This window comes from Dermacentor andersoni, chromosome 10, assembly GCF_023375885.2.
Source record: "Dermacentor andersoni chromosome 10, qqDerAnde1_hic_scaffold, whole genome shotgun sequence".
Taxonomy (NCBI): Eukaryota; Metazoa; Arthropoda; class Arachnida; order Ixodida; family Ixodidae; genus Dermacentor; species Dermacentor andersoni.
In genome coordinates this window covers 128,621,132-128,645,142 of record NC_092823.1, presented here as the reverse complement: position 1 = coordinate 128,645,142, position 24,011 = coordinate 128,621,132, and the positions used below count along the sequence as shown (strand labels likewise).

At 43.8% G+C, this 24,011-nt stretch overlaps 1 protein-coding gene across 5 annotated transcripts; it reads left to right on the top strand.

The window, feature by feature from the left end:
• The first annotated feature begins 67 nt into the window (after positions 1-67).
• Positions 68-22,926, top strand: LOC126545014 (uncharacterized). 5 transcript variants are annotated; one of them, XM_072285038.1, is made up of 10 exons: positions 68-156; positions 406-469; positions 1,771-1,873; positions 4,548-4,583; positions 4,689-4,724; positions 4,826-4,861; positions 6,090-6,231; positions 14,066-14,180; positions 21,776-21,901; positions 22,081-22,926. In XM_072285038.1, exons 3-10 carry the CDS (start codon positions 1,850-1,852, stop codon positions 22,640-22,642), a joined length of 1,077 nt encoding a protein of 358 aa, XP_072141139.1. In that variant the 5' UTR covers positions 68-156; positions 406-469; positions 1,771-1,849; the 3' UTR covers positions 22,643-22,926. The 5 variants fall into 5 exon arrangements, with proteins under 5 accessions (XP_072141139.1, XP_050048582.1, XP_072141138.1 ...); XM_050192625.3 differs by lacking the exon at positions 406-469 and having other exon boundaries at positions 71-156; XM_072285037.1 differs by having other exon boundaries at positions 99-469.
• The last annotated feature ends 1,085 nt before the right edge of the window (positions 22,927-24,011 follow it).

Genomic DNA, 24,011 nt, shown 5'->3' with positions numbered 1-24,011 from the left:
GTCCATTGGCCGGTCATGGTTGCTGTACCGCAGTCGCTGATAGCCAAGTCGAGCCATGTTAGTAACCGTATGGTTGTTTACGCGGTCACTGTTTACGGGGTAGTCAATTTATATGGCACGTTGAGCTTATGAACGGTCAAGAAAAGCATATAGGATGTAAGCATTCTGGCTTTCCGTTTTATGTCAATTCTGCGGGTTTGCTCATGTCTAGACATCGCAGATTGATCTGGCGGATGCTCACTGTAGCGCGGTTAGACGCTGCTTTAGCTAGCGAGTAGGTGAGCACGGTTAGCTATGCTCGTGTATCAACGCTGTCCTCTTTGCCAAATGCAATGAAGAAAGAGAATATTTTTAATGGGATATTAGTCCTCTAACCCAGACGCTGAGGAATGTAAATGCTTACAGCGTTTCCAGCGTGCAACGTCCTCCACGACGGAGTAGAATGACAGGCTACCTACCTACAGACTCGGCAAGTGAAAGACCTTCAGCTTTCTGAAAATTTTGGTTGGCAAAAATGTGGCGTGCTTGTCAAGCCATGCCATATTTTTAGTTTCGTTTATAGTCTTCTGAAATTCGAAGAATGTTCTTGGAGGGGCATATTTAGGTGCCCGAAAGCTTATTCGAACATTGAGGTAGCTACTTAATGAAACTAGAATTGCAACTACACGGTGTTTCAGTTGTCATTTGACTATTCTCGAATGACTCACGAACTGATGCAAAAGCGTACAGATACGACCTAATAACTCGAAACGTACGAGAATCCGTGTTCGAGAACAACGATCAGTTTGTGTACTTACAGTGCGCGTCACCCTTGTGTAGAGCGCGGGAACAGTGGCCGCTAGGGCGCTCCGGACGCAGCCAGCGACGTCATAACGGTAGCTGCTGGGTTCGAGAACCAAGGAGGATATATATCCTCCTTGTCGAGAACTATCTCGAGGCCACCGTTCCCGCGCTCTACACAAAGGTGGCGTGCACTGTGCACGCCAATTCACGGCATTTAAAGCATTATAAAATTCAAAACTGTCGATAAAATACGCCTTTTTCTGTGTAGTTGGTGTAAAGTGTGGATACATCGTGGAAATGTTTTGGCCACCTTTTAGAGGAAGATTTCGTCTTTAATCTTTACATGATCGCATCATTCACTGGTTTCTCAAGCATTGAAAATTCCATCTTGTGGATTAGAGTGCACCGGTACATGTTTGAAATTTCCATGTGGAGGCCAGTGTATTGCAAGTGTTGTGAAGGTGTGATATACAACGAGCTTTATGCATGCAGTTCTCACAGAAGTGCAAATGTAAATATACACCATTGCTTTGTGATCTTGGTGCAGTTGGAAAGGTGGCTCATAGAAAGTTTTTGTCAAATCGTTGACCCATCAGTTGGTTTTTGCATGTCGATAGGCTGTCCTCTGTGAGGAAAGAAAACACAGGCAAGCTTGGGCTAACAAAATGTGATGTGTTTTGTTGCTATGTTGGTCGCTTCTTTTGGAAGTTGGCGTGATTTCAGTTCATATGCTTTCTGACCTGTACCACTTTTGGGCACCTGATATGTAGCAGAGCAAGAGTGGACTGTGAAGTTAATAATAATAAAATTTGCTATATGTTACACTTGCTTGTTTGCATTTCATTTGTCCAGAGCAGTACCATGTGCTTGGCGTGTTATAGCATGCTCATGAAAGCCAGCAATGTGTGCTCGTAGTGTTTGCCTCTAACTTGAGAGAGCTTTAGGTTTGCATCAATGTGTTGAGACGTCTTGCTTTCTCTTGTGCAGGGCACTCAGCCAATGTGACAGGGCTGTATGATATGCAGTGCTGAATTTGCCCTAAGGTCGCTGTGCTCCATACAGAATCATGCATCCTACTAGAGGCTTGGAGGTCTGTCACTCCACCTAGTTTTGTGCTAATTTTCCTTGACGTTTTTATTGTGGGTGTGTTATATTCGTAGCTATAGCATATGTCATGCGAGTGCATTGGTGTAGTCAAAACAGGAATCATTTGTTCACCAGCAACACGTTATAACCACTGGACCATAAATACACCTTGCCAGATATGACAGAAGATTTTTTATTGTTACATTGTTGCACCACATGACAAATTGTTTTAAACTTTCATGAGTTGATTCACTAACAATGAAATATTACCCATGATATTGAATGTGAAAGGTACATTTATGTATGCTTTCATTTATTTATTTATGCCTGACATATTGTGGTAAATGGAAATAAAGTACTTAGTTCTCAGTGTATGAAGTAGCGGAAGGCAGGGCAAAATGACACATGGAACAAGAGGCAGAATTCACCTAATGCCATCTGTCATGAAAACCCTACACCAGAATAGCTTCAGGGTGGGGGTGAAGCATGTTGCTATCTACTCGCTTCAAGTGAAGTAAAAACCTTTAGGATTCGAGGAATTAATCTACAGGAAAAGAAAGATCGGTGGTTGCATGTGAGCTGGTGGACTGACCGAATGGGCAGCAAATACTGCACTTGTTTTTTTTTTTTCTGAGGCCTGCAGCAGCACCAGGAATGGCCAAAGAATCAATGTAAATATTCGATAACTGTTCATTAGGAAGGGTTTATGAAGTTTCCAGCCCTTCGCTTTCCTTCTTTCAACAGCAAAAACAAAGAAAAGCTTTTCAATCATTGTGTGAATATATTGCTTGTTCCTAAAGTGTAATCTTCTGCCTCTTTGTCTAGGCTGGTCAGAACATACAAAAGAAAAATGCAGAGAGCTGACTGGTGAGAGGAAGACATGAAAGAAGCACTGGATATCATAGTGCAAAACCTTGATTCAGTTCTCTTTGCATCTCAGCTTTTCCATGTACCTAAGGACGCGCTGAGTATACGGGCCAAGAAGCTACAGCACTGCTGTACCAAACCTCTTTACAAGGCTCAGCTTAGATCTAAGCGAGGAGTTCTTTCTGAAGAACAAGAAAGGATGCTTGTGGACCATATTGTATGCATGGAAAAGTCTCTCTCTGGGCTCACATACAAAGATGTCCGGAAGCTTGTTTTTGCGTTTTGCGAGGCAACAAAATAGCACATCCATTCAACAGGATAAGTAGAATGGCAGGGAAAGACTGGCTATACTCGTTCGTGAAACGTCGCAAGAAAGACATTAGTCTCCAAAAGGCTGAAGAACTTTCCAGTGCTCAGTTGCTAAGCAGGTCACAGGTGAATCAGTTCTTTAATCACCTGGAGGCAGTAATTTATGGACAGTGCCTCGCTCCATGTTGCATTTTTAACATGGATGAAACATGTCCCAAATGTGCGTAAACGCACAGCCGCTATTTTACTTGCTTTAAGTGTAAATAATAGCTCCCAATTCCTTTTTACACATGCGTCTCATTTGCCCCATGTGCTCTCATTTTGCCCTGTAGTTGGCGGTAAAATCACACATCAAATTTTAAACATCCCTATTTTCCGTGTGTTTGGCAGCACCTAGCATTGTTATTATTTGTGATTTCAAGACCAAAAAGCAAAGAGTACTCGTGTATTATTAGTTTGTTGAGTGTTTGGAAAAAATAAGAAATAGCATTGATGTGCAAATTCATGTCTCAATTTGGCCCACCTTTTTGTAAAGGTTAGAAGAGAAAGAGACTTAAGGGACAAGTTCTTGGCAATATTTGCAATGAATACTTGCAATGCTGCCGCTGACCACAAAGAAGTGACAAGTCATTAACCTCTGCCAATGTCAAGAGCACCGAGGTGAAGTTCAGTGCATTCAGCTAGTAGGACAGGCATTTGCAGGTGGTGCAACTTGTTAAGAAATACCAGGCACTTATGATGGAGGGGGCCTTTCAGAAATGGGTAAATGATGGCATTTCGAATCGCTTGGCTCAGACATTGAGTGTAACAAGTGTAAGCTTTCTGTAAACAGACACTAAGAAAATCCAGACCGCGAGGTTGTCAAACTGCAAGCTATGTGGATTCCACAAAATGTTTTGTATCTTGTAACAACGTGTGAACAATTTTAATATCAGTTAATGCAGTGCTTTAGTGTGTGCAGTGGAAATACATACCATTTCGAATTCAGTATTACTGGGATGCCATTTGCTATTTTCAAAAAACATGTTTGAACATGTTTTGCAGCTAGTTGAAAACCATTTGCCTATGTGCTTCACAAGTCTCTTCTCCCGCTTTGCGGCACTGACTTCCAACGCTTAAAATGTCTTGAGTGTAGCCTCACAGAAAGACTTCATGGTGAAAAGAAGTTGGTGGAAAGCACAGTCAAATGTGTTCACTGAGCACATATTAAATGATGCAAATATAGAAATTTGTCCCAAAACATAGTATGAAGCAAAAACAGTGTCTGTGCCCCAAATTCTGGTGTTATAAATAGGGCTTCTATAAATTCTTACTCAAACACAACAAAGCTTTATGTTGCTCAATGTATTTCTTCACGTGTTATTGTGTTTTTTTATGTCCTGAATGGGCATAGCAATGGTTAAGACAAATTTGTTTATAGTAGCATGTTGAATATGGTGTTCATGTGTTTGTGTGTCTGAGAAACGACCCTTCAATTTCTGTGGTAATTATCTCCCTCACAGGTTGACTTTTGTGGGCAGACGGAAGAAGTTGGAAAGGTGATCTTTTTGTTGTGAAACATTGTGGCCACCATTTCTTACTCCAGCTTTACTTCCTATAACTGAGACCACCTGGTTTTCACACACAAAAAAATTTGCTTCTAGGTTGACAGTTGTGTACAGACTGAAGCTGCCGTAAAGGTAAGGTCAATTATTAAGAGTTCCCAATTAATCTTGCATTCTTCTATTCATATAGAAGTCTTGGTATGTACAGTAATGAAGTTTGTCTTGTCAATTTGCAGAGGACTTGCGAAGTACAGACTGAATTTTCCGGGAAGGTGAAACTTCAGCTTTGTTTTAATCTTTTGTATTGCTTTGAGTCTTGTAACCGAAACTTTATTTGTATCGAGGCACATTTAAGTAATATTCATTTAGGCCTTTTAAGAGTTACATTATTTTCCTTAATGAGACAACAAAGAGGAATACTAAACAGCTTACTGGTCAAACAATTTTGTTCAGTACCAGAACCGGCACTCTTGCTTCAGAGGACGCTTGTTAAATCAGAAGATAGGGCAAACGAAAGACATTTCGTTGCTCCTGTGCCAACTTGTTGTGATTTCACATATATTGAGAATGTATACTCAAGTCTGGTTAATTGTTTGTTGGTAAAGAAGTACTATGCTGCATTCTAAAGAAACCAAAGACTCAAACTAGCAAGTTTCGAGAACTGTTCCTGCACCAGAACGCTCCAAATGCAAGAAAGTACATTGAAATCAATAATGTAACACTGCCATTCTGCCTATTAAGATTTTGTCATGAAATTAGAAAATCAAGAAGCTTGGCTTTAATTTTTTTCTGCTCATAATCTTAACGACCATTTTGAAAGAAGATGTTACCAGTCTAAATTTAATGTTCCTGTTTGGTGCCCCTGCCTTATAGCCAATGATGTAGCATAACATTGGTTCTGTACTGTTTGAGTGAGAACATAAGCGACTTTTGTGTTGCAACAAGTCCCCACTGCAATGATCTTGTGTGCTTTCTGCATGGTTGTGTAGTGGGCTTCCTGCTTGACGTTCACACAACCTTTCACGTGCTTGCCCCTTCCCCTCCTAAGATTCGGATGTATGTTGTCTGCTGATGAACCAAGGCAGCATCGTGGCACCTTTTCTCCAGACCCTGCAACCTATATGAAGCTTTCCTTGCATTCTTTCTTTTTTTTTTTGGGTGCAGCACTAAGTGCAGGCATAACATGCTTGCGACTGACCAAAAATTTTTGATGATCTTAGTGGCATATTTGTTGTGAACGTGCAACATCATAATTTTACTTGTGGCATTCTAACCTCTATGGCTCCAGTGAATTAATTGGGACATGACGAATTGCACTTGTTTGTCAGAACCACTTGTTGATTATGAATCACTTGGTTTCATCAATTAAAGAGGGTTGAATGAAGCTACATTGACTCTCTTATGTCAACTTTGTTATGCACTTGATGGATATTCTTCACTTGCAGTACACTTTAGGCTTTATTTAGTGATGCTGCTGTTTCCTTTTTTGCATGGTAATAGACATCAGAGGCATTTGTGAATGCCCAAGGAGAGAAGTCACTAGCGGAGTCCACCCCACTACAAGGGACGTTGAATACTCATGTAAAAAATGCCAGAATGCGGGTCTGCGACTCTGCTGGTGATACATGGGATGATGAAAGTGGTGAGTGTTTGCTTTTTTGTGGGTGAGAGAGTAGAGATAGTGTTCAGAAAAAAAAAAAAAAAAAGCTGGTAGACTGGTCTGTGCACGCTGTTTGTGAGTGTGTCTGGTAATGCCTCAGAGCAGTAATCCACGAATGGCAGTTTTCTTTCATCAACTATCAAGTCAGTACATAACACAGCATGGTCAATGTTATGTGCTTCACAGCCACTGCATATGTAATGGGCTAATTTTATTTCTTGCCTAGCTTGACAGATGCTTAAAGGCTCAGCCATGCCATGTATCCCTTCAGCATTACAATTTTCAAAAGCATGCAAGTCCTCTGCCAAACAAAGTCCTGTCTCCCTCTGTTTCCATGTATTTTTCTTTGTGTCTTGTTTCCTTCGCTCTTTCTGAGTTGTGCCACTTCAAGATAACATTGTGTATGTGTAGAAGTGTGTAATCGAAAAAAGAAAATTCTGCTCTGCTTCAGTTTGTATGGTTCCTCTCTAACCCTCTAAGTGCCGTGCCCAGGCACTTAGAGGGTTCCTCTGCCGTGTGGATTCCTATGCACTCCCTCGGCCGTGCCTGAGTAAAGCCGTGACTTTCTGCACACTCTCTGCCTTTCCCAAAATAATTTGCAAGCATGAAACATCTGTAGAATGGTTGTGCCATCTACATTGAAGGTGGTTAAACTAAAATAGCATGGCATGTTTTGTTTTTATATGGCAGAAGGCTCAACAAAGCTTATATGTCAATGCTGTTTGCATCTCTGTTTTTCATCATGACGTAGTCGCGCAACAAGCCTGCGTGTTTAAAACAATACAGGAGTCCAAGAACTTCTAATGAACTCTCATTCAGTGGACCTTGATAATGATTACAATGTGTCGAGTGGCAATGACAGTGTTGAAGATGCCAGGTTGCTCATGGAAACACCCGCAAAAAGAGGCTGTAGAGGCTCTGAGCAAACTTGGACAGCAGGTGACTTCAAACCGGCACTACATCAATTCAAGTCAATGGCATCTGGCGGATCAAACTGTAACATCTCTGCAGAATGTGCGAGCTGGAAATTTTGAAAGATCTTTTCTTGGAGAGATTGTCGACATGATTGTAAAAGGGACAAATCTCTTTCATCAGCAGGTGCATGCTGCCTGCGCACCTTCTCTGTCCAACTGCATTCATGATTGGACAGAAGTCACACTAGGTGAAATTTACGTTTGCCTGGCTGTTAACTATGCTACGTTACTATGAAAAATACTTTATATGACAACTGGTCATCACTGGATCCACTCATCAGCATGCCACCTTTCTCAAAGCTAATGAGCCGCAACCACTACTTCTTAATTTTGCGGTTTCTTCTCTTCGTGAGCAGTGATGAACTGACAGAGGGTGGCAGATTAAACAAGTCGTGGTTTATCATCTCTGCTCTTCAAAAGAAGTTTCAAGATCAAGGGTGGGTAATATTCAAAGTATTGAATTGGAATGGGATATTATACACTAACTATTTGTATTTGTATTCGAAAATGAACTATTCGGTATTTTTGAATACTGGAGACCAAGCCAATCTTTTGCAACAACTTGATGTTAAAGTCTTGCTAGTGTTCTTTCCCTGTCTGCTGAGCAAGGCATTGCGAATTATCACAAGTGAAACAACGACAAAAGTTTTCAAAGCAATGCAGATACAGAATAGGTAATGAAAGCTTTGTTCTCGGTCTTGTAGTGGAAGCCCAAATGACAATCATTATTTTTGCTTGTAGTTTGTAATGTAGTGTTTTTTGGAAGTCTAGCCATGCAGTAATTTTATTTTTTACGCTACAACCAGGGATTTTTTTTGTAGTAGGCCTGTTTACTTGTGTTCACAACACCCAAGTCTTTCAGCAACCTTTCTTTTTGCACTACTTGTATTCTTTTTTTCAGCAACCATTTATTTACCGTTTCTGGAAGGCTAGTTATTTAGCAGCTATTCATTCTAGGAAACCTTGTTTGCAACCAGGTTCCGAATATCTTGAGAGGGTATTCGTACGGTTTTGTAGTAATGATTAGAGATCTTGGCGTATAAAACTGATCCTTTGCTCCCAATAATTACTCAGCAGGCTTGTGTGTTGCGACACTACGTACCCAAGCACACGAGGGTTGGACCCTTCCGTGTCTAACTGTGTGCAGCTTAGTTATGTCCGGGGAAAAGGGGATCCTGTGGGTTGAGCCGAAGCTGGCTGTTTGGACCTTTACGGCCTCTCTGCCCAGGCAACACGCCCCTTTGGCTTCGGCTTCATGTAGCTGGCACCCCTGAACCGACCCACCAGGGGAAATTGGTAGTTGCCTCTTCCTGTCTCTCTCTCTCTCTCTCCATCCATCTCCTTTCGCTCACTTTCAATTTTTCCTGCCTTCTCCTGGCTTCCCCTTCCAATTTTTCCAGGCAGCAAGGGTTAATCTTCTGTGCAATAGCCAACCTTGATTATAGCAGATTTGGTTATAGTGGCTGTGTACAGCTGGCATTTGCAGGTCTTGTTTAAACACAAATCCTGTCACATCCCTTTGTGTGGCTTCATGGAGGGCGGCTGGCACTGCTGCCAAAAACTCCATATTACTAATGGCAAGCTCTTTCCCCCTATTCCCTGATTGCCCTCAGAAACGAGGGCTCACCGAGGATGTCTTTAAATTTTTTTGGCAACAGATTACAAAACTTTCCCGATTCCATGTCATCCATTCTGACAAACCTGAAAACACCTGAGAATGATTTCACCTTTCCTCATGTCGAAATGTCTCACCGAAGCTCTTGGCTCAGACTACAAGACATCGAAGATGGCTAGTGGAGATCTCCTTCTGGAATTCCGCGATGCAAAACAACACAAAAAGCTTCCTATCCTAATGTCATTTGGGTAAATCCTAGTGACAATATCCCCGCACCGAACTATGAACACCAGCTGTGCTGGTGTCTCTGATGATGATCTAATGTAGCTGACAGAAGCTCAACTGTTGGAAGGCTGGAGAGAGCAAAATGGGATCAATGTTAAGCGAATTTTGCTAAGACATGACAGCAAGGAGATCAAAACAAAGGATCTAATACTTACCTTTAGCTCAAGCATCCTGCCTGAGACAAACGAGACAGGCTACATAAAGCTACATGCCAGACCATATTTTCCACACGCTCCTCGATGCTTCAAAATCCAGCGTTCTGGCTGCAGTTCCAAGAACTGCCGATACTGACAGACATGTGCTAAATGTAGTGCCGGTGACCATGCCTCTGAAACTTGTGAAAGCATTTCACACTGCGTGAACTGTGATGGTGAGCATTCCACTCGTGGTCATGCTCGTCATAGAAAAAAAGAAAAAGAAATTGTGACAAAGTAAAAGAAAATACCTCATGCAAGGAGGCATATAGGTGGTTATCAAACCTTCCCAAGGACAGCTTTGCCGATGTGACATGCCAGGGGGCAGCGACACAATGGCTTTTCCCTCATTAATTACTTCTCTCCGCCTTGCGGGTTTCCGTAGAACTATTACGTCAATCTCTTGCATTTGCTTCGTGTTGTCGACAAATTCGACTTTGCCTTGCCATCTGTTAGCCGCCTGGTTAGCTCAGATGGTAGAGCGGCTGCCCCGGAAAGGCGGTGGTCCCGGGTTCAAGTCCCGAACCAGGACAAATTTTTCTTCAACTGTGAGGCTTTTCTTTTGAGGAACCCGTATCGGTTTCCTTTGTAGCAATTGCTACGAACGGGTGGATGTCTGATTTTCCCTCATTAATTACTTCTCTCCACCTTGCGGGTTTCCGCAGAACTATTACGTCAGACTCATAAAGCGTTAATGTCTTTACAAAAGCATAAAAATCCTGGTTTTATTGAGCTTGACTCACTCTTGTGCAACATCTGCTTATCTCAAAGACGTGTAGTAATATGCCGGGTTCCTAGCCATAGAGGACTTGAGGGTAATGTGCTTGCTGACGAAATCGGCAAATCAATAGCATTGCAAGGTATTAATGGTTCTGCTGCTGCCCCTGCCTCAGCTCTGAAGCCTTTCCTATGAAACAAACTACGAAGCCACTGGCAATGCTTGTGGGATGCTGAAACGAGCAATAAGCTTCACATGATTAAGTCGAAGTTAGGTTTCTGCCCCTCAATTACGAAAACATGAACAGATGTCCTATTGTGTCATCTTAGAATAGGACACACATATGGCACTCACAACTTCCTGTTGACTGGTAACGAGCCTCCAACCTGTAGTAGATGTGGTGAGAGGCTGACTGTCCTCCATGTCTTCCTGGAATGTCGGGAAGCCATAAGAGAGAGGAAGAAACATTTTCCTCTCACATACCGCTTTTGTGTCCCTCTTCATCCGGCTATGTTTCTTGGTAAAGAACCACTTTTTAACACCAAAGCAGTCTTTTTGACTGATGATGTCCTACATGTTATAAGACCAATAAATTCGTAGTGCATCCTCTTTCCCGAGGATGCTGCTGCGATAGTTTTATGTAGCACATGCCTTCAGGCCCTTGTTCTTCAAGGGCTCTGTTTAGGTAGTAGTGCTTGCCAATTCTTGCATCTGACACATCTTGTCTATCGTATCATTCTTTTGCAATGCATTCTCCATGTTCATACTACACCTCAGTAGTTATTGCCATAATCTTATTACATCTAGATTTTACACACTTTACAGCGACTAATCTTAGGCCCCTTTACAGCCACGTCTCATCTACTTCTCAGAATTCATCACTCCTCTGCGAACTCACTAACACTGGCATGGCGCTATTTGGCCATGCCTGGCTCTTGCTGTCAATATATGTAATTTTGTTTGACTATTTGATATTCTATACTTACTATTTGAATTAAATACACATTTGAGAAGTTGATATGCGCCCACCTCTAGTCAAGAGTCCTTTACACCATTTAAGGATTTGTGCATTCAAGAAAGCTGACTCTAGTTCAAGTGCTGTCTGGCTGTCAAACAGCACATCCCTTTGAACTGAAGCAGGCTTGGCTTGAAGTCGTTAGTACTTGGTGACGTGAAGACTGTCACACTGGCTCTTCAACAGAAATGATTTCTTCCAGAATGGGATATGTGACATCTGTGGCCCTCATCATATTAGAGAAATGACTCAACAAAGGACAGATGTTGTTGGTTGACAATTGGTGCGCAAGCCCAGCTCTTTCCTCCCACCTTCTGAAGACCAGTTCGTGCAGCAGAGTCTGCATAAACAGGAAAAATCTTCCACAGCACAAGAAGAAAATTAAACGTAGCGAAGTCAGTGAGCTCTGCAGCGACGGTGTTTTGTTTGTATGGTGGATGGACAAACCAGAGGTGTGCGTGCTTTTAACTGAACTAATGGTGGACGTTCCAAGGCAGGGCAAAATGAGCAGTGGAACCAAAATGATCCCTCGGTGTGTCAGCGAGTACATCACCTGCATAGTAGCTGTGGCAAAGGCGGTCATGATCGTGACGGGCTAAGATTCTATCATGCCTGACCTGCAACCATATGTGCCCGACCTCAATGGCTGTGTACTGGGAATTGGATGCACTTCTGTGGTTCCATGCTTTAAGGAATACCATACAAAGGAGGTCTTTTGAATCTTCTGCAAGACATGTAAAGTGTTCTTTTTTTTGCATAAATTGACCAAGATTCCGTTTTTTTCCTTATTGTGACACTACTTATCCTAATATTTTTATTAGAATGTACTTTCTGAATTTTCAGGTTAAGAAATATAATATTCAGGAACATATTGACAATAAATTACATTTCAACTTAAAGCCTTCTCGTGCTACTTGGACAGAAATTGAATTTGTTGGACATTGAAAACTACCTTTGGCACAAAACGGGTGGAAATGCATGGAACCCAAAGCTGTGTAAATGATTGCCTTCACGGTGATGGCTTAGTGGCCTTGCGCTGCTAAGCACGAGGTCACGGGATCAAATCCTGGCCAAAGCTGCCACATTTTGATCTGGGAGAAATGCAATAACAGTTGTGTACCGTGCATTGGATGCAGGTTAAAGAACCCTATGAGGTCCAAATTAATCCTCAGTACCCCACTGCAGTGTGCCTCATAATGATATCGTGGTGTTGGCACATGGAATCCCAGAATTTATTAATTTGAATAAATGATAGGCCCAGAACTTTGTGAAGCCCTCTTGCTCAAATCAATTCTACTGAATTTCACTTTCATGTCCTGCTACTTAGTTAAACACCAATGTGCTAGGGATTCCTTACTGTTCAAGTCATGCTTGCTTGATGCTTGGTTCTTCCTAATGTCAGATCTTGTCACTGACAAAAGCATGGAGATTGTGTGGGGTTGCTTCACACTGTTGGCTTCAAAACAAGCAAATTAATGAGAACATCATGGAATGTGAACATTTCAGGTAATTTTCTTGGTGCACTGGGCTTTCTTAACCCTTCCAGGGCCGATTTTTTTCGCCATATCTGACCGCCCAGGGTCGATTTCTTTTTATTGCAGATTCCAATTCTCCTGAGGGACCTATCTTGAAAAAACAAAAAAAATATTGTAATTTTTCTGGGGTGTCCATAAAGTGAGAAAAAAAAATTTTGTGTTGGTATATATGTACTGTTTATTCATGAATAACAACAATAAAAAAAGGAAATAAACTTATAAGAATTAAAAATTTGATGCAAAGTTATACACATAGTTCAAGGCTTAGAAAATGTGCACACGAGAATATTTTGCAAGTCTCAAATGTTCCTGCTCTTACACTAATATTTACGTCCATAGCATAATTGAACTGTGTAGGTGAGTGCACTCAAGAAAAATATGTGGTTGTGTGCCCATCAAAAAAGCAAAACGTGTGACAAACTTCTGCTAATCTTCATCTTATCGCCAACCAGAGGCGATTAGTTTTCGCGAGTCTCAAGAAAAGAAAAGGAAAACAGGAAAAGGAAAGGAAACGCATGCATGGCGGCATCCTTCCTATGTGCACTCCTGTGAGTCCTAAACAAGTGAGAAACAGACAGTCACTCTTTGAGGGATTTGTAACGAGATAGCCACCACTTTTGGGAGCGCAAGAAGCCGAAACTGCCAGCGGTATAAAACCAAAACCACCGCCCACCCATGCACGCGCCAATGCGCAAGCGTTGTAAATAGACTCGCTGGAGCAAACTAGCTCTAAAACAAACCATGCAACAAAAACCGAGAGAGGGAGGCGCAAGAAAAAATATTCCTGTATGCCCACATAGTGGCAGCACATGCCAGGAAAGAAAAAGTTAGGAAATTGGCATGCTTTTTAAACGTACAGACGGTGTCATAAATATACAGCATCGACCATTTTGGACTTGTTCGCGGTGCCGTATATTTACGTCATTGATCCTGAAAGGGTTAACTATTCACCATTTCCTTTCACTTGGTTGTGGGAATGCTGCAGTTCCATATTCTGCATAGCAACCAGTAGGGCTGTTGTAGCCACAGTTCTAGTTTTTGTGAGCTGTAGTTCACAAAAATCTTGTGGTCACAGTCAGTAAGCTTGTTGTACTAATCTAGATGTTTTGTTTGGCTAACTTTTGCTTACCTAGCTTTATGTTATGTAAAGTCAGACAAAGCGTTGCGTGATGCTTCCTACATGCAGTTGATTAGGATGGAAGATTGATCTAGTAAAGGCAGTGTCAGGGCTGTTCAAGGTGGTGTGAGAAGTAGGAACACAAGGGAATAGTACATGGGACACATATGCAATGTGCATGGTCATATGCTTTGTTTTTGTTATTGATTGTTTTTTATTGTTAACTGTGACCATATGCAATGTACTGAAGGTAACACAGAGTGCACCAGGAAAATGAAAGGCTAAAACTTCATTTCTGCTTAAAATTGTTTTTCACAAACTTTTCCAAACAATGTCTTATTCTTCTCCCTCTTTTGTCTCAAGAGGACGAAACCACTGCCACTGTTTTGCACACGGTCTACCCATGCAAGGAATGTGGTGACCTCTTCTTGAAGGAAGATGTGTTGAATGCACACTTGTGGCAGGACCACAAGCAGAGGTGAGGAAATTTGTGCTGTCCATACTCCATAATTTGGAAGTTAGCAGCGTCCTGCTTCACTTGGCCATGTGACATTGCGTTTCAGCTACTTATCAGGAAGGACATATCACTGAAAGGGACTTGTTTGGAATTGTACTTGTTTATGCCATTTAGCCTCTTAGTGTAGCACAGGTGAGTTGCAGCTGCTCTAAAAGTGTTTTGCAGAATTGCTGCTGCAGCACTACATTCTTATTGCTACAAGAAGGCTTGTGCCTGTTCCACAGCTGCAAGCCTTGAATGCAGGCTTAAATGAGTAAGGCCCACAACTGCCACCTGTCTCACGCATGCGAAGGAGGAGCAGTAGTAGGATCCTGGCACAGACATTTCAGCTTTAGCTGAACATCGTCGCAGGATTCTAAACAACTTGTAATTAGGGGTGTGCGAATACCGAATAGTAGATGTCGAATCGAATTAAGAAAAAAATAAATAAAGTGGAATATGAAATCGAATATGAAATAATTTTTCACATAGTTTAATGCTTGCAAATTTTAGGTAAGAAAATATGGTACCGCACATGCTCGGGAGTCTCCTGGCGTTGCCTAACAAGAATGTAGCAAGCTATCAGTAACTCGGGTACATCGAAATTAAGGATATACAGTATGGCCTACCCTTATTAAAGGAAACACCACGTTGCTATACCAGCACTGATTGCAGCTTAGTTGTAGTATATGGAGGTTTAGAAAATATCTTCTTAATTAATAGAATTTCGGTTAAATAGAATCAAGTGCTTTCTTCCTCTGAAGCTAATAAATTAATTACATTCTCTTGTACTGAATACCAATGAGGTTATATGATAGTGGATTATTTGATAGTGGATAGTGGAGCACTGTCATGCTGTCTCTCATATAGACAAAAGTACAGTCAGTGCATGCTTCAAATCCTCATCCTTTGGCACAGCAGAAGTCGATTAGCTGTGGCGATTTAATGATAGCAGGTTTTTTTGTAAAAGTCGTTGTCCGGCACGTCCCTCACTTAATCACTACCCTTGTTGGCACAGACATCGAGGGTGGAGTTGGTGCCGCTTGAAACTGCTTGAAAAAGTCACACGGGACTGTGTAACTATCTAAACACATAAATGAACAAATGCTGGACAAATGGAACTCGTACAACAAACAGCAAATGCATCTGGTCCAGCCTTCACAATTTAACGGCTTGGTTTGTGCTGCAGTTTGGCGTGGTCAGCGGCTACTGGATCGAATAGGCTTCGCTAGTTTAAGTTTTGATGAGGCACTGGTGAAATGGCCGACGACCATGCCGGCAACGTATGAAAACGAAGATATTGTTACGTGAAAGCACAGTAGCGAAGCTATTTGCAGGGTGTATCTACAAGGGTAGCAAGCAGTAGCCGACATGGAAGCCAGCCAACATCATGGAAGGCACGTCATTGCTGCAGATCAGCAGTGGCCACTTCTGGGTACATCCCACTAAAGCCAAGGGTCAACATCATTGTCTTCTAGTAGCATGTAGCATGACCCCTGTGGCACAAGCACTGGCCCGGCGCCACTAAGGACCCACAGCAGAGGAAGGGTGGAGTCTCGAAATGTGGACGGCATTGCTGGGCAATGGGAATAGAAGGTGCAGTGGGACTTGCAGACACAATCTCGTACATGACGTCAGTCACTTGTCAGAGGATGTGGTAAAGGCCCGTGTAAGCGAGGATGGAGCTTTTCAGAAAGGCCCACACGTCGGGAGAGGGTTCAAAGTAGCACGAGGGCACCCGGAGCAAAACGTTTGTCGCAGTGTCGGTGGTCATAAATGCGCTTCTGATTGTATTGCGAAGCAGCAAGTCTACTAGGGACTATTTGCCGCTCCTGGGCAGTGGCGTCGCGTGCATGTTCACCAGTCTAAGTTGCAGGGGAATGAAGAAATGTGCCCAGCAGTAAAGTTGGTTCACGTCTGAACAAAAGGTAAAAGGGAGAGTATCCAGCAGTGTGGTGGCGGGAGGAATTATATGTGAATGTCATGTATGGCAGTGCAAGGTCCCAATCGTGGTGGTCAGCCAATATGTACTTTGAAAACATGCCTGTTAAGGTGCTATTCAAGTGCTCTGAGCCCGTTCGTCTGAGGATGGTATGACATGGTGATCTTGTGATGCATGGAGCAGGGTATTGTCAATGACTTTGGACAGGAAGGTACAGCCTTGATCAGTATTGTCGTGAGGCACCGTTTACTAACATTACGTCATGGAGGAGAAAGTCCATCACGTCTGTAGCACAGCTGGTTGCAGCGCACATGTCATTGCATAGCGCATTGCGTAATTGGTAGCAATGGCAACCCATTTGTTGCCTGAAGCAGACGTAGGAAAGGGACCGAGAATGTCGAAACCTACATGGAAGAAGGGCTCAGGTGGGATGCCAGTGGGCTGAAAATACCCAGCAGGAAGCATAGGCGGTTTCTTTTGGCGTTGACAGAGCTCGCAGGCGCTGACATAATGCCGCACTGAGTAGGCTTGGCCAGGCCAATAGAAGCGACGGCTCACGTGGTCATGTGTGTAACACCAAGGTGGCTAGTGGCTGGGTCTTCATGAAGCTCACAAAGAACTGTGGAGTGCAGGTGTATAGTATAACTAGGAGGAGGTCAGGACTATCAGGGTATATGTTATGCCGATATAAGGTATCATCCTTGAAGGTGAACCTGTGCGCAGAGTCGGTAGGAGAGGATTCTAGGAGCTCGATTATTTCTCTCGATGCTGTTCCTCGGGAGTGTTAAGCAACTGGCTCACGGAAAACATGCAATCAAGGGATTCAGTGCGTGAAGAACCACAGGGTAGTAGGACAAACAATCTGCATCTTTGTGCAAGTTCCCTGTCTTGTATACGACCGTGTAGGTGTACTCTTTCAGGCGCAGTGCCCATCGAGCAAGTCTGCCTGTAGGGTCTGTCAAAGAGGCGAGCCAACGGAGGGCATGGGGGTTGGAAACTACGGTGAGTGGTCGGCCAAATAGATAAGGGCGCAACTTCCCATACGAGAGTGGGGCACTCATGTTCTGTAATTGAGTAATTTCACTCCGATGCAGACAGAAGCCTGCTGGCATAAGTGATGGCGCAGTTTGCTCCACGTTGAAGTTGGGCCAAGACAGTGCCTATTTCATAACCACTAGCGTCAGTGCAGACTTCGGTTTGGGCTGATGGGTCGAAGTGGGCCAAATGGGCCGGAGGCGTTGTGAAGAGTGTAGTTAGCTCGGAGAAAGCTGCAGCTTGTGCAGGACCCCAGGTAAAAGGGGCATCTTGTTTAAAAAGATCTGTGAGCAGTTTCACAATTAGTGCAAAATTCTTCACAAACCAGCAAAAATGGGAGCAGAGCCCGACAAATCTGCAAACATCTTTGGCAGACTTTGGCATAGGGAAGTCTTTCACAGCTCGAATTTTCCCTGGTTCAGGTTGTACGCGTGTAGCGTCCACAGTATGGCCAACGATTGTAATGTGGCGACGACCAAAACAGCACTTCGACGAATTCAGCTGAAGTCAGGCGCGGTGGAACATTTCGAGAACCGCTGTGAGGCATTCGAGGAGTGCATCAAATGTAGGCTAAAACGTAATGATGTCGTCTAAATAACACAAACATGTATACCACTTGAGCCCATGAAGCAGAGAATCTATCATTCAATCAAATGTGGCAATCAAGCAGAGAATCTATCATTCAATCAAATCACACAGACCGAAAGGCATGACCTTGAACTGGTAAAACCCATCAGGAGTTTCAAAAGCCATTTTCTCTCGGTCCGTGGGGTCCACAGTAATCTGCTAATGTCCAGGTCAAAGGTCCATAGAAGAAAACTAAGTGGCAATGTACAGAGAATCAAGGGTGTCATCAATTTGCGGTAATGGGTAAGAGTCTTCATAATGTTGTTGAGGTGCCGATAGTTCATACAAGAGCGCCATGATCCATTCTTCTTTTTCACTAAAACTACAGGCAATGTCCAAGGACTGGAGGATGGCTTGATAATGTCCTTTGCAAGCATCTTGTTGACTTCCTGCTGGATGATGCTTTGCTCAGATGCAGACGCTCGATAGGGACATCGGTGAACAGGGCTGGCATCGCCTATGTGTACGTGATGTGCGACAATGGACGTCTTGCCCAAAGGCCGATTACCAAAGTCGAAAATGTCTCGATGCGACTCGAGAATACGTCTGAGCGTGTCAGTATGATCAGGGGGAAGGCCATTGGTGATCACGCTGCAAATTTTGCGGCTGCCACAAGTTGTCGATGTCGGAGTACACTTCAGAGGACTTGTAGCACCTAATTCAGAATTTCAAAATCTAGCTGAAAGTTTTGCAGGGGGCAAAGGCATTGTACAGAAATTTCCTCTGGAAGTGCTTGCTTGATGAAGCCGAAATTCACAATTGGAAGGCAGGTTCTGTTTGCCGTAATTCTCAGGACCATGTAGGGTGCAGCGACACTGTCAGTAAGAGGCGTCACATAGTATTCACCATCTGGAACAGGTGGCCAACCCGACAATTCAGCATATATTTTGAGATTGTAGCAAACAAAATCGCTGCCATGTAAGTGAGATGGAGGAGGTTGGTCACTGGATTCACATAGACGAGGCATTTCAAGGCGGAGGTTAACGATGTAGCAAGCAATCAGAGCAGAATGGGCAGGAAAAAAATCATGTCCAATTATAAGGTCATGAGGGCACTGCGCAAGGACTAGAAATAACAACCACCTGGTGATCAGCAACGGTAATCCAGGCTGTGCACATCCCAACAGCGACCGTCACACTGTCAACGACACATACAACATGGGTTGTGGGAGGTGTAAGGATCTTCTTCATGCGACAACGAAAACTGGCACACATGACAGAGACGTGCCCCCCACTATCAACCAAAGCTCTGACAGGGATGCTGTCGATGTGGACTTCAAGAGTGTTCTGGTGGGCACGTAAGGGCAACTGAAGGTTTTAGGTCAAGTTCGACAGTGCGGCTTCAACTCCAGAAGCTGCGCAGTCTAGTTTTCCAGCGAAAAGCGATGGCTAAAAGATGGTAAAGGATAGTGGTGGCGAGCCTGGGAATGAGATAAACAACAGTGCTGGGCATAGTGGGTACTTTCCTCGGGGACATTGGGCACAGAGGATTCGGTGCGGAGCGCATAGTGGCTTGCACTACGGAAGGAAACTGTGTTAGCGTAAATGGGCTATGGGACTGTGAGTGCCACTGGCTGGGGCAGTAGTGAGCAGTGTGTCCCAGCTCAGCTGCAGTAGAAAGAGATAGGTTTACCATCAGCTGTTCTGCATTACAGTGGGTTTCTGGAACGATGAAGGGCGTACGGTCTGTGTCGAGGCCTGTCCGCGGAGACTAGAGCAGTGTCAGGAGTGTTCATGGTGCAGACAGTAAAGCAGAGGCCAAGGTTTTCAAATTTCTGGCGTACAATGGCTTGGATCAAGGGAACAGCTGGCGTCAATGTGTCGGATACCATGTGTTTATAAGAAGCCGGATAGGCGGCTTCGAGTTCTCGGCAGACAATGCACATCACATTGTATGATGTGGATGGTTGACAAGGAGTTGCCTTGTAGGACGACGTTGCAGCAGTATTCGGCAGACGCTCGAACTGAGGCGAGATGTGCCAGCATTTTGCTTGCTCTAGATGACGGCATTCTTTAATCACACTATCAACGGTGATCACGCTGGTGAAGACAAGCAGATCGAACACATTGTCCACAATACCCTTCAAAATATGGGCGATCTTGCCAGCCTCGGACATCATCTGGTTAGCTTGTAGATGCAGGGCCAGCATGTCCTGTATGTATGACAGGTGAGGTTCAGTTGATGTCTGGGTGTGTACTGCCGTTTCTTGGCGGAAAGCTGTCTACCAAACAGGTTACCAAAAACAGCACAAAGCTGCTGTCCCAGCTGGTGAGGTTGTCATCATGGGTCCAAAACTAGACGTGAGGGCTGTCGCTGAGGTAAAATATGACGTTTGCCAGCATTGTTTATTTATTTTATTTATTTATGGTACCCTCAAGGCCCGAGGGCATTACAGAGGGGAGTGGTAAAACGGGAAGCATAACAATGAAATAAAAATTGTTGTATGCAAGCCATTCTGTTTGCTGATTTGCTCGTAGATGCTGAGTCACTCATTCATTTCAACGCTATTTGCCCCGAAAAAGGTCTCGGGATAAGGTCGTAGGTGTAGGTGGCGGCGCCGTGTCATCAGCCACAGGCATGGCGGTAGATTTGAGGTGGCATCTGCTGCGAAGCTCCGTCCCCAAAAGTGCCCCGCACCTCCCCCAAATAAATGTCATGTGAAAGCACCATAGCAAAACTATTTGCAGGGTGTATTTACAAGGGTAGCAACCACTGGCCAACATGAAAGCCAGCAAACATCAAGGAAGGCATGTGTCAGCGTCAGATCAGTAGTAGCCTCTTATGGGTACGTCCCACTAAATCCAAAGGTCAACATCATTGTCTTCTAGCAGCACATAGCTATAGTATAGTCATTTCTGCTTAACTCGGCGGCCATATCGGCACGTGATTATGCAGGCAGAGTCTGAGTATCGAACAATACATTGTAAGGTTTCTGAAATTTGGAAAAATTATGCCTAGACACACCCATCAAGACAGTGGCACATCGAAGTATGCGTTGATGGTGGTCTGAAGTGCGCAGCTAGTGTGTCTAGCACTATTTACTTTTTTCTTTTCAGCTTTCTTATGGTGTCGACGGTACATTCGATACTTGTAATTATATGCCAAAGTCTCAACATATAATGCGCAAATGACAACATATCAAAGGGCATTCTAATACAGAGGAGCTCTTTGCTTGGACTGGGCTGCAGTGACGTTATACCCGGGAAAACATACGAATGAGCAACATATCAGCGGGGTTCTACTGTATTTGTTGATGGGACACTCGTAATATTGTTATCGCAAAATTCCTATCCCACCTTCCCATGCCTTGTGCTGTCATGCTTTCCCCAAGCGCGGAGTGAAAGCCCATGCTGCTTTCTGTAGGCAGTGCTTGCTGCTGTGCATTTGTGCACTCGGGACGTCTCAGACTCGAAGGCTGTGCATTGAGTTCTATGTTTTTCAGTTGTCAATCTGTGCTTGCAGTGTTTTTTTGACAGGAGAACCTGCATGCTTAATGCGTGCTGTACTCATTTGTGGAGTGAGCTTTTGTCACTCCCACACCATCTGAAACGTATGAAGGCACTGTCAGTGGTAACATTCTGTTTACGTCTCCCGTGAAAACCCTGGTAGCTATTTATTATTGTTTTATATGCAATGGGAAGTCGAAACCTGCATACAGACATCATCTTTGAAGAGCATGTGCGTGTTGAACTCCAACTGCTCTAGCTCTTGTTACATGCCAGCTATGACGAATTAAAGAGTGAATGAAGCTGAAATAAATGCTTCCCAAGATCATCACATATGGTGGCAAGTATGCCTGTTTTTCAAAGTTGATGCACATTTATTTTTAGTTACTCCTGCAGGCGCCACACTCCAGAAATTCAGATGTGAACTTAAGAAAGAAAAGAGTTACAATTATAGAATATATGATATTTGTATCAAACACTGTTTATATGTTAACTCTCACTCTTGCCATCTATTTTGCACTTTGCAGGGGCAGTCTCGGCTTGCATAAATGGACACCCAGAGGCGTGCAGCCATTTGAGTGCCAGTTCTGTCAAAAGAGCTTCAGCCAGCGGGAGTATCTCGACCGGCACCTAAAAGAACACTTTGATGAAAGGTTGTACGAGTGTAGATACACATTTATTTTTTAGTTAGTCCTGTAGGCTCCACACTAAAAAGATTCAGTTCCAAATTAAAAAAAAAGGGGGCTGTGTTCATGTGAGAATATGGTATGATATTTGCATCAAACTTTATATGTCAACTGATATCCTTCCCTTCTATGCTGCAAATTTTCAGAAACCTTCTCAGTTTGCAAGAAAGGACTCTCAGAGGTGAGGAGCCGTTTCAGTGCCAATTCTGTAAAAAGGGCTTCAGCCAGCGGGAAGATAGGGACCGGCACCTGAGAGACCACTTGGATGAGAGAGAGCAGTCGGATGGGACGTTGTACGAGTGTGAAGAGTGTGGGCAACATTTCACCCAACAATCTCAGTTGGCTTGCCACCAGAGGTTGCATGTGGACGATGACACATGTGCCAGTGTATGCCCCAACTGTGGCCAGGCCTTCACGCAAAAGCACATGCTCATCGAACACATGCTGTCCCAGCACACGGACGGAAGGCCTCATGCCTGCTCAGTGTGTGGGAAGACGTTCACACGAATCAGGAGTGTGAGGAGGCATGAAGAAGTGGTGCACAAAGGCCATTACCAGCACCATTGTCCAGTATGTGATAAAGGGTTTTCTAAAAAAAGTGAACTAACGCGCCACTTAGAGTCACGTCACGGCCACATTGGGACACAGAGTCAGGATGCAGTGAGCATTTCACAGTGCTTGACCACAGAAGCAGAGGAGCATAGTTAAAGCAAAAAAAAATTGATTCTGTAATGGCATAGTGGCTTTGGTGTTGTTTTGAGAGTACGTGGTCGTTCGTCGAGTGCATGTTTGTGCATTTTTTATTGGGCTGCAGAGGCTGCATTCTGTTGCAAGAAGAATGCAAAACCTTCGTACTTGAATTTAGGCATGTGGTACAGAAATCCCAGGTGATTAGAATCAATCTGGTTTACTGCTGTGTCATCACTCATAAACTGTATGTAGTATTGGATGTTAAACTGTAAATGATACTGTCAATAAAGACATAAAATGGACTTCGGTGATTTCTTTGGCACTCGCAGCAGACATTGTTCTCAAGAATGTCTTGCTATGCACACAGTGTCAACCAGTGTTATGTCTCAACATGGCCAAGTGCATTAATGAGACATTTATCATGAGGCCAACCCACCCATTTATCAGCATCTATCCAGAAGTCAACGCAGTGTTGACGCTGACTGTTGATGGGTCAACAAAAGGCCCTTCCACCTGAACCTGACAACCTGGACTAATTTATGAAGAGGGCCAATGTCAAATGCTACTGTCGGAATGGCTTTGACCTCGGATTCTCACAGTGCTAAATATGAGGGCGTAAAGGTACAACATTGGATGTGGAGTTCATTGGAATGGTGTTATATCATGGGCGGGATATTGCGACCGATTCGCCGATTGTTATTGGCCACGATGCCGTCATCAGATTCCCTAATCCAGACACCTAGGGAAGACAATGGTAATAAAACTGGACACCTTCGGTGCAGTGAGGTCGGGTTTATGTGTCTTGACATGGACTCGGATGTTTAATATTGTTGTGGCTCAAGGTGGCGTTTGGGCCAGAAATCCACCAAGCCCATCGACGAGTACGTCCGGTAGTAGGAATGAAGGAAAAAGGGTTTAGTTACATTGTGTACACTGGCTCCAGGTACGGAAACCCACTCCAGGTAGGAGCATATTAAACGTCCGAGTTCACATGCGGACACTTGAGCTCTCCTTCTCTACGTGAAAGGTCTCTGCGTTTAATACCATAGTCTTCCCTAGGCGCCTAGACTGGGAAGATGACTGTATCCCGGCCAATCACAATCGTAATGTTACGCCGCGCTGCACCTCCAATGGTGCTACATATATAGCAAATTTAGCAAGTGCGCCGAACTCTGGGAATCCGAGGTTAGTGCTGTTCTTCAGCAGCCGTCGACTTGGGCCCATTTTAGCCATTAGTTAAGGTTGTCAGGTAGAGGTATAGGGGCCTTTTGTGTACCTGTCACCAGTCGGTGTCAACGCTGTGTTGACTTATGGATAGGCGCTGATGGATGGGTGGAGTTTCCTTGTGGCAAACATCTAATTAATGCCGTTGGCCGTGTTGAGATGT

Excerpts from the sequence above, each read along its gene's own strand:
- LOC126545014 (XM_055078122.1), top strand. The coding sequence starts at position 2,750 with ATGAAAGAAGCACTGGATATCATAGTGCAAAACCTTGATTCAGTTCTC. Across the intron at positions 2,954-4,547 it reads GGATGCTTGTGGACCATATT|GTTGACTTTTGTGGGCAGAC; the intron begins GTATGCATGGAA and ends TCTCCCTCACAG. Across the intron at positions 4,725-4,825 it reads AGACTGAAGCTGCCGTAAAG|AGGACTTGCGAAGTACAGAC; the intron begins GTAAGGTCAATT and ends GTCAATTTGCAG.